This window comes from Camelus ferus, chromosome 32, assembly GCF_009834535.1.
Source record: "Camelus ferus isolate YT-003-E chromosome 32, BCGSAC_Cfer_1.0, whole genome shotgun sequence".
Classification (NCBI taxonomy): Eukaryota; Metazoa; Chordata; class Mammalia; order Artiodactyla; family Camelidae; genus Camelus; species Camelus ferus.
Genome location: NC_045727.1, coordinates 24,251,538 through 24,262,332, shown reverse-complemented (window position 1 = coordinate 24,262,332; position 10,795 = coordinate 24,251,538). Strand labels below are relative to the sequence as shown.

The 10,795-nt window shown below is 44.9% G+C and overlaps 1 protein-coding gene across 2 annotated transcripts in view; it reads left to right on the top strand.

Annotated features, from left to right (window-relative positions):
• The window catches only part of LOC102516146 (transmembrane protein 132B), a 46,161-nt gene that overhangs the window by 9,198 nt on the left and 26,168 nt on the right, over nucleotides 1-10,795 (top strand). Inside the window, exons 2-3 of one of the 2 annotated variants that reach the window (XM_032471446.1) lie at nucleotides 3,582-3,584; nucleotides 7,093-7,236. In XM_032471446.1, coding sequence (XP_032327337.1) covers nucleotides 3,582-3,584; nucleotides 7,093-7,236 — 147 coding nt within the window. Of the gene's footprint in view, nucleotides 1-3,581; nucleotides 3,585-6,707; nucleotides 7,237-10,795 lie in introns of those variants that run through there. The other variant, XM_032471445.1, reaches the window with a different exon arrangement.

Sequence of the window (10,795 nt, the reverse complement as noted above, 5' to 3'; positions counted from 1 at the left end):
CAGGAGGGGTCCAGCTTTGTTCTTTCTCATGTAGATATTCAGTTATCCCAGCATCTTTTGTCGAAGAGACTGTTCTTTGAAACCCTTGAATTATAATTCTTTGCACCCTTGTCAAAAATCAATTGGCTGAAAATGTGAAGTTTTATTTCTGAAAAGTCAGTTACATTCAGGAAGGGTGAGTCCTCCAGCTTTGTTCTCTTTAAAGATTGTTTTGGCTGTTTGGACTCCCTTCAGTTCCAAATGAATTTTAGAATCAGTTTGTCAATTTTTGTGTATATAAAAAAAAAGTAACTGGAATTTCGATAGTGCAAAAGGCAGCTGGAATATCGATAGTAATTGCATCAGATATGTAAATAATGTTGGGGAATATTGTCATCTTAACATTAAGGATTCCAATCCATGAACACAGGATGTCTTTACATTTACTTAGGTGTTTTTTTAAGCTTATTTCAATGATATTTTGTAGTGTTCTGTATAAAGTTCTTGCACTTCTTTGGTTAAATTTATTTTTAATTAATTTATTTAATAATTTTGATGCACTAGTACAAAGAATTTTCTTAATTTTATTTTTGTATTCTTCATTACTAGTTTATAGAACTACAACTCAAGTTTGTATTTTGAACTTGTATTCTGAACCTTGCTGAACACCTTTATAGTTTCTTTTGTGTGTGTGTGTATTCCTTGGATATCTATATACAAGATCAGGTGATCTGCAGAGAGAGAGAGAGAGAGTTTTTACTTCTTTCCAATCTCTGTTTCTTTTATTTAATTGTCTTCCCTAATTATCCTGGGTATAGCCTCTAGTACAATGTTGAGTAGAAGTGGAAAGAGCCATCTTTGTCTTGTTCCTTGTTTCTTAGGGAGAAAGCTTTCAATCTTTCACCATTAAGTATGATCTTTGCTGTTGAAGAAGTTCCCATCTGTTGCTGGTTTGTTGAGTGTTTTGTCATAAAAGGGTATTGAATTTTGTCAAATGCTTTTCCCACATGTCTTGAGGTGATGATGTGTTTTTGACCTTTATTCTATAGTTATGGTATATCATATCACATTGGTTGCTTTTCATGTGTTGAACCAACCTTGCATTCCTGGGATAAAACCCCCTTGTCATGGTGTTTAATCCTTTTCTGAGTGTTGCTGGAGATGCTTTGCTGGAGGATTTTTGCATCTACATTTATTATTGGTCTGTAGTTTTCTTTCCTTATGATGTATTTGTTTATGTTTGTTATTAGGGTAATACTGGCCTCAGTATAATAAATTGGAGACTATTTCCTCTTCTGATTTTTGGAAGAATTTCTGAAAATTGGAGACAACTTTTCTTTAAGCATTTTTTTGGACTTTACCAATGAGGTCATCTGGTACCGGAATTTTCTTTGTGGTAATGTTTGATGTTTAGTTCAATCTCTTTATCTGCTATAGGTCTACTTTAATTTGAATTTCACCTTGAGTCAGTTTTGGTAGTTTGTGTCTTTCTAGGAATTTGTTCTTCTGCATCTAAGTCACCTAGTTTTTAGCAATACTATTGCTCTGGTATTCCTCTATAATTTTTCTTTCCTGTAAGCTTGGTCCCCTCTTTCATTCCTGATTTTAGAAACCTGAATTCTCTCTGTCTCTCTTCAGTCTAACTAAAGCTTTGTCCACTTTTAAATCTTTCCAAATAACTTACTTTTGCTTTGTTTTTATTGATTATTTTGTTTTCTATTCCTTATGTCATTTATTTCTATTCTTTTCTTATTTCTGCTGTTTGGGGTTTAGTTTGCTTTTTTTTTCTAGTCTTTGGAGGTGGAAGCCTAGGTTATTGATTTGAGATATTTCTTCTTTTATAATATAGGACTTTACGGCCATAAATTTCTCTTTAAGTAAGCCTTTCTCTGCATCTTATAAGTTTTGGTATGTTGTGTTTTTGTTTTCACTCATCTCAAAGCATTTTTCTAACTTCTCTTGTGATTCCTCCTCTGAACCATTGGTTGTTTAAAAGGATGCTTTTACATTTTCAGATGTTTGTGAAAATTTCCTCCTCTTATCCTTTCCTGCTTTCATTCCATTCTTACTGGAGAACGTACTAGTGAATTTTCCATTTTGGTTATTGTATTTTTCAACCAATTTCCATTTGGTTCTTTTTTTAATCATAATTATTTATAATTTATAGCTCTTTATTGGTATTCTCCCTTTGGGGAAACATATTTCTCATACTTTGCTGTAGTTCTTTAGACAGGATATTTTGTTGGTTCTTTGTATTTGATACAGCTGACGGAAAATCTTTGTCTGGCAAGTCCAACATCTGGGCTTCTTCAAGGACCATTTCTATTGATAGCTATTTGTCCTGTGACTAGACCATGATTTTTTGTTTTCTTGCATATCTCCTGAATTTTTTTTTTGTTGAAAAATGAACATTTAAAATAATATAATGTAACAACTCTGAAAATTAGATTATCTCCCTTTCCCTGTGTTTTTTTTTTTTTAAATTTTGTTTATTGTTTGCAGTAGTATTGGTAGTAGTTTGTTTACTGGCTTTTGTGAACCAGTTCTGTAAAGTCTCTATTCTTTGCTGTGTGTGGGCACTGAAGTCTCAGCCAACAGTGAACAGAGATTTCCTTAGGCATCTGGAATCAGTGTGTCTCAGTATTTACCAAGGGCCTCTGTGTGTGTTGCGACATGCTTTCAATCCTTAACCAGGCATTAGACAGCTCCGCCTTGGCATTCACTTCTTGCTTCCATAGAATCTCAAGGTCAACCAGAGGTGAGAGCTTAGAGCCTTCTCAGTCTTCGTTGAGTATGAACACATCCTGGTCATGCACACAACCCTAAGTATACTCATGGTCTTACAGATCCCCCAGAATATATATTAGCCTTTCAAAGCCCCTCTGGATGTTCCATTCCTCATCTTTTCTTATTAAGCTTTTTGATTATTCTGTTGTTTGCCACAACTGTTATTCACTGCCTCCCGCAGCTAGCTATGAAGTTAACTACTTGCCTATAACTGCTTTAAACAAATACCTCTACTGGAAAAAGCCGTTCACACTGGGGTGAGTTCGGAGTCAGGTCAGATGCAGACAGTTGTGCAAGTGGGATCTTCCAGGGAAATACCAGACAAGTCAAATAATGGCAGTTCTTTGGGAATGAGGTTTTGAAAGATCTCCAGCCTTGCTCTGCTCTCTCCAGCGGCTTTCAGATTGTGTTTTTTCTGTGAATGCTGGCTGTTATTTTTCAAAGCTCCTACTGAGCTGGAGGGTTGGGGATGGGAGTAAATCAAGTTAAAATGCCACACAATTCTCTGTTTTTAACCAAGGTTCAGCCATTTTTCTTCAATAATTGCTCTCCTGGTTGCACAAGCCTTTGTTTTATTTCCAGAGCTCTGAAAAAGTTGATTTTGACTCTTTTTTTTTTTTTTTGGCCAATTTTCTCATTGCTCTTACAGAGGAGAGAATTTTCAGGTATCCTTACTTTGCCATTTTCACGGATGCCACTTTAAGGTGGGACATTAGTGGAAACTCGTCTTCAGAAAGGAATATAAATATGCTTTCAAGACATAAAAACCTAGAGCTGGCACCAGTAGGAACAGAGAAAAAGACGTATTTTGATAGATGGTGAATTTTTAGCAGTCTCTGGCACAAGGGGGTGGTTTAAATGTAATATTTAACATGACAAATTGCTTTCTTATTGTGCCAGAGGCAGGTAGACACTGCCTTTGGGATTTTTGGAAAACATGGTTGCAAAAATCTTAGCCACACATGAACAAGCTAAAGAAGGAAACATGGTTGCAAATGTATCTGAAATAAAAGCAGCAAACTCAGATCGACTGTGATTTGTTGTTATGAAAAATAAAATCACCTCCCTTGAAACTCCATTTGGGAAAAATTATTATAGTGTCTTCTTTAGAGGCTGTGAGCTTCCCCAGGGGAGACTGATGTTTATTTTCATCTTTTCTCTCTCCCTAGAGCGCTGTGTGTTGCCTGATCTCACGTGTATTAGTCCAGACTTTCAGCTGCAAGTGACAAAAATCCAATTAAATCTGGCTTAAGTAGAACAGTTTACTTTATGTATCTAAATTTCCAAAGATAACAGACACAGATGTAACTGGACTCAGGAACCCAGAAATCTTTCCCAGGAATTTGTCTGTCTCCTGTCGTCTCTGATTTCCTTGGAGATTCACTTGAATCAGTCTTTGGGGACGTGGGGCTAGAAGCACCTTGCTGGGCCACAGTGGGTTCATCTGCCCGTTTGCAAAGCCTGACTTGGTGGCCTGGGTCGGCACCATCCAAGCTACGCTCATTGACAGCAGAGCAGGATGATACCCAAAGGAAACATTGTTCAAAAAAGGAAGGATGGATGGATGTTCGGTGTCAACGGATGAGCATCAGGCAAAATTAATGCCCGCCCATTACATACAGAAAACGCCCACACTGGTCTTTTTCAATTATATTATGAGTTGAATTTAGTGATTTGTTCTATATCCATGATACAGTCTCTGTTCTTTGTACACATGCTGATTATTCACACATCTACACCACCATCCCACCTTTGGTGAGTTCTCACCTCCACGTCTGCTCTACTCCCTGCCCTTTCTGTACATCTTAGACGTAAATGTACATGTATTGCATCTCCCTGGTGAGGGTGGGGTACTCAGGACCGTGGGCTGTAGTTATATGCTTTTGGACATACCTCCTGGACATTCCATCCAGAGGAAAGGAAATATGTAAAAAAAAAAATAATGTTGCAATATGTAAATTGCAACAACTTGTTTTTTCATCTTTCTTAGATTGGGTTGTTTTCAAATATTCATTACAAAGTTTATGTTTCCTATTGCAGCTTTAATATCAACGAAAAACAAATAACCTATAAACTGGGAATAATACTAGTAACCTTGGGCGGGTTGTTGAGAAAACTGAATGCGTAATTAACTACATGTAATGTACTTAGAATGCTACTAATTATTGTTGTTTTATTATTATTATTATTACCATTAGTTGACTGCATCTCTTACCCTTTTCCTGGTTTTGGGTGGAGAATGAGGGGCTGATTTGGAAAACTGTGGGACCTGCTTAGTGCTCAAGCTGAGACTAGGAGCTCCAAGTGTGAAAGAAACGCTTGAATAATGGTTGGTTTGGTCCATTCTGGTGGAGCCGATTGTTGAGTGTTTGGTGAATCTCACTGCTGAGCCGGTGCCGCCTGGTGTCCACCAACTTCTCCAGTTGACTTTTTCTCTTCAGACACTTTTTCTCTTCCACTGGAGTCCCTTTGTGACCTTACCTAGTGGTTCTTTAATTCATTCACGGAGCAAATCTTTTACAGCCGCCACTGTAATAGCTGTATTTCTTGAGTTCTTGTGACTCATTATGTGCCAGGTCTGTTCTAAATGGTGCATAGATTGACCCATTAAATCTTCATAGGGTCACCGCACAGTAGGCATTTTTATTATCCCTGTATTTCAGGGAACCCTGGCACATGGGGAAGGAACTTGTGGCAGATGCTATTAACAGATCATAAAAAGCCACTTACTAACCCCTGCTCCGCTGCCAGCTCCACTGTAGAAGGCCACCTCCTCAGCATCCTTTTTTGCAGGTGGCCGTGTGACAAGCTTTAGACTTCTTGATGAAGAGGAGCCGATTCAGCAGGGCACTCCTTCCCCCTCAGCCTTCTCCCTGCTTAGAGAGTGGATGGAGATGGCTGGTTGGATGCCATCTTGCTACCTTGAGGGAGTGGCCAACAGAGCTACAGAGGAGTAGCCCTCACCTGACTGAGTCACTGGACCAGAGCCAGCACATGCATTCCTACAGACTCCTGGCTATGTGAGAAGCTTGTAAACCCGTGTTGCGTTATTCCACTTGAGTCAGAGTTTCTGTAATTGCAAATCCATATGATCCTTACTGAATCGGAGGCTGAGCCAGTTTCCGACCCAGTCCAGTCCCAGAGCCCATGCCTGGGACCTCATGCACTGCTTCTCACGTGCCAGATACCCTCCTAGGCCCTCTGGGTGCATGGAGGTCAGAACCACGATGGCTCAGACCCTTGGGGAGTTTACAATTTAATGAGTAGCCAGAGATTAAAACGAAAACACAAAATAAATAGTGACCATTTGTGGTCATTACCAGGCAGGACATACCAGGTGCAATGCGAGAGAACAAGTCAGTGCTCACTGCACATGTGGGCAAGCAGGAAAGTCCTGTGTCTCCGAAGATGTGGACATCCATGCTGGGTTCCGAAGGGTGGAAGGGACAGGGAGGCGTGTCTTGGGTAGAGAGCTCCGCGTGTGTTAGAGCAGAAGGCGCACATGAGATTCACTGTGGGAAGAACAGAAAACACCTCTTGAGGCTTGTCTGTGGTGAGGGACAGTGGGCAGGCGGCAGGAAGGAGCTAGAGCGGTGGGTGAGGGTGAGCTCCCTCCACGGGGGTGAGTTTGGACTTCATCTCAAGAACAGTAGGGTGCTTGCGAAGAGTTTAATCTAGGAGAGAAGTCATCTGAATTAAGTTGAAATAAAAAAAATTACCTCCGACTGCTGTGAAGAGAGTGGACGCAGGGAGGTCAGTGAGGTCATTGTTGGCCAGGTGGGAGGACGCTCCCTCGCGGAGGGACTGGTCCTGGGGATGGCAAGTGTTTGGCAGATGGGAGCTCAGTCAGGAAGACAGAACCTCAGGAATTCTGAGAGGTCGGCAGAGGAGGGGCGAAATTAACAACACGTCAGTCTAACGTGCCCTGGGCTTGGCGGGAGGTCTCCGGAGTGTTCAGGGGAAGAGGGTGCCGGTGGTCAGCTCAGGGGTGCGAGGTGTATAGTCTGCAGCTGGGTCTCCTCGGTGCTGTGTGCGGCTGTCTTTCCTAATTTGAAAATTAAGCGAAGGGCCTGAAAACAGGCCGTCGTTTGCCACGTGAACCTCGAGTTGAGATCTGGCAAATATCGAAAAGAACTCTTGGGCTGCGTGTGAGGCGTGTCTGTAGGACACAGCTCCTCAAACTGCAGAACGAGAACTGGGGTCGGAGGCGCCCGAAGGCGAGGCCCCCCCGGGGCTGCGGGCTGAGGTCGGAGGGGCCCGATGGCGAGGCCCCCGGGGCTCCGGCCGCGCCCGGGGCTCACGCGCGCCCCCTTCTCCCCCGCGCAGGACGCGGAGCTGCTGAACACGGCCATCCTCACCGGAAAAGCGGTCTCGGTGCCCGTGAAGGTGGTGGCGGTGCAGGAGGACGGCGCCGTGGTGGACGTGTCGGAGGCTGTGGAGTGCAGGTCCGCGGACGAAGACGTCGTCAAGGTACCGCGGGCTGGACGCCCAGACCCCCGCGCCCGGGCCGCTCCTGCCCCTTCCTCCGCCGTCCCGGGCGTGTTCCGGGCGTCCCGGGCCCGAGGGGCGGAGGCGGGAGGACCCCGGGGAGTGAGTGCGCGGTGGTGGTGGTGGTGGTGGTGGGGGGGGGGGCCTCTCCGGGGATCAGAGGAGGCTGCTCGCCGCTGCTTCCCTCCCCGGGATGGGGACCCCGCCTCAGTCTCGAGCAGAAGTCACCCTGGTCTCCTCCTTTGGCGCAGCGGACAGTACTTCCCAGTCTTAGCAATCTACATGCCAACTTCCCGTGCCAAGTAGTGTAGCTTACTCAGTACATTTTCTTTAAATGCCTCACTTTTTCAACCTTAAATACTAATTTAGTCTCATTAGGAGACAATAAGATCCATGAGCTTGGTGTACTAATCTTTCTTTTTTTCTTTTACTGAGATACAGTCAATTTACAATTTCGTGTTAGTCTCTGATGCACAGCATGCTGATTTAGTTATACACATACATGTATATTTTCTTTTTCATCTTCTTTTTCGGTATAGGTTACTACAAGATATTGGATAGAGTTCCCTGTGCTAGACAGTAGGACCTGATTGTTTATCTTGTTTTATTTTGTTTGAGGGGGGTAATTAGATTTGTTTGTTTGTTTGTTTACTAATGGAGATGCTGGGGATTGAACTCAGGACCTTGTGCGTGCTAAGCAAGCAGCCTACCACCGAGCTATACCCTCCCCCTTGTTTATCTATTTTATGTATAGTAGTTAGCACAATTTTCCTGGATATACATTAAAATAAATGCCTATCAAAATTTTTAAAAGTTCATCCGTGTATCCCCTAACATCACACGTGTAACAGTGGGACACAGCTCACCCTTTGGGAAATCTGGTCAGGGGACATTTCTCCTGTGTTCTTTGTTCTAATTAGCTGGATTTATGACTCTAAATTCAGCCAGGAACCAGCCCATGAATTTTTTTCTTTTTTCGAAGTGTTCTTTGCAGGGGTCTGTTTGAATCACCGAATTTAGAATTTCTGACTATTTTTTTCTTGGCAGAGAACTCAGAGAGAAAGGACAGAAATCTTCAGAACTACCCTTTCTCCTTTACGTTGCTAGGAGAGCCCCCAGGTCCTCTTCATTCATTAGACAACACAACACGGTAACCCAACACAGCACAAAACCACAACAACGCTGAGGTCCGGCCAGCCGTCCTTACGATCGGCCGGCTCCTGTTCAGAGGTTAAGTGAAACGTGGGCCCCAGCTGAAGGACTCTGTGGTGGACAGAAGGGGCCGCCGTGTCTCCCCTGGGGTGGAGAAGATCTGGGAGGGGCTGCCTCCTTCTTGCTGTGGCCTGCAGGGGGCTGTGCCTGCAGGGGGCTGTGCCTGCAGCCAGAGGTGGTTTTGTTAGGGAAGAGTTGATGTGTCTGTGAGGCCTAATTAAAGAAAGAAATGAGTCCTCAGGAACCCAGATTCGGTGCAGCCTGCCTCCTGGGCTGGGGGTGCCCGTTCTCCCCCTGGAGACAGCAGGTGGACGAGCTTCAGATACACACGGCCTTGCCCCGGGGCTCCGAGCAGGCCTTGTGCTCGGTGGGCAGGTTTGATGAAACAAGTCCAATGCCTTCTGCATTCTGAGCCTGGAAAGATCAGAGCCAAGTCATCCAAACTCATCTGCACAGAATGAAAAATATTGATCCATTGCCCTTGGTTGCCTTTGACAATGCACGTTCTGCATCACCCCTGTACAGGCGGCATCCGTGCGCTGATGCTGTCATGGGCTCACACAGGTGGCCCCCCTCTGCATTTCCCTCAGCCTGTTCCCTCCTGGGAGCCTGGTGTGGAGCACCCCCCCAGGGTGGGGTCCTCACTCCCCTGCCCTGGAGGGCTCTGCCCTGCAGAGGCGAGTCTGCACTCCTGAATTCCACTGTTGCCTTATACTTGGTTGTCTCCCCTCCCCAAAATAGACCAAAAAATCCTCTGCCCAGCCTGATAGAGAAATTGCTTTGGAAGACAGTCGTTTTTTGGCTCAGCTGTCACTTTTGCGGCCGCTTGAAGATGGGGCTTTCTTCTAGCAAATTACAGCCTGATCTTTAGAGGAACAAACCAGAGCACGCGGGTCTCCAAGCTCAGAGATGCTTAAGACTTTTTGAGGGGAGTCTCCCCCCGGGCTCTGCAAATCCTGGGGCCTGGGTCAGCTGGAGGGGATTCATGAAATGGCTGTGATGGATGCAGCACAGCTTTCGTGCTAATATCTGTTGTAATTTTTGCCGCAGCTCTAAGACGTAGGGCGTCGTCTGCGGAGCTGCGTGCTGGCCCCAGCAGCCTCCCACGGGCATCCCAAATAGGTGGACGGTCCTCAGCACCCCGGGGAGAGCCCCTCCTTGGTCTGTGGAGCTGTCACCCAGGCACCGCTTCATGGGGCAGAAAGCTCTGTGTGGCTTTCTGGCAGGGTCAGGGAGGGTCTGGCAGGGTTACTCAACGATGTTCATGCGATGGAAGTTCTGAGTGTGTAGGTAAGGGAGAGAGCATGGATTTAGGAAGGTGTAAATTGTGGCGATACACCAATTGGCGCCTCTGATTTGGGACTGCATGACTTTGGCGGGACTGGATCTGAGGACACAAATGATTTGGAGAGGCTGGGACCTTGGCAGGGTTAGGAGGGATAAATTTCTCATCTTAAGTCCACAGCTACTTCTATGTTAAAAAAAGCACAAGTAGAAGATGCATATTAATTGTGTGTGTGTGTGTGCGTGCGTGTGTGTGCACAAGAAACCTCGGCAGTTTGTTCACAGTGAGATCTAATGGACCAACTTTCTTTTTATTGAAGTATAGTTGATTTACAATATTATATTAGTCTCAGGTGTACAGCAGATTGATTCAGTATTTTTACAGATTATCTGCCACTAAAAGTTATTATAAGATAATGGCTATGATTCCCCCGGAACCACCTGTTATAAGAGGCTGACACAGCTTGATATGGCTTCTGTTGGTATTAATGGGTGTTGTCATAGAGGTCACATGCAGGCAGAATGCAGACTACATCTGGTTCGGAGAGGTGTGTGTGTATGTGTGTGTCTGCAAGTGTGCGTGTGTGTGTTTGTTTAATTTGCTGCTGTCCTGTTAAAATTGGCAAATCACATGGAAATCTGGATTTCCAGCTTCTTATAAAATTCACAGGGTCACGTGGCTCTCGCCCACATTGCTTCCTGTGACTGGAGGACGCCCCTGTGCATGAGGCCTGTGCCCTCCCGGTCACCGCGGTCTCCACCGCTCCCTCTCATCTCCCACGTGGGGGCTAGGGGACACTTGTGACTCCTTGTCACACTTGTGCTGCTGGTTCTCTGATGGCAGATTTCAGAGGAAAGTGAGCTGTTTCTCCTGTATACGTCACAGAGGGTAGATCTCCCTTGTGACTCTGATGGAGCATGCTGTGTCTTTCTGGGCATAAGAGGGATGCTGGAGATTGGGTTGTGTTCTGTCAGAGACGGTCTGGGGGGCTGCGGGCCCTTGAAATCAAACCACAGGAGCAGTGATGGAAGCAAGTGTGAGTGC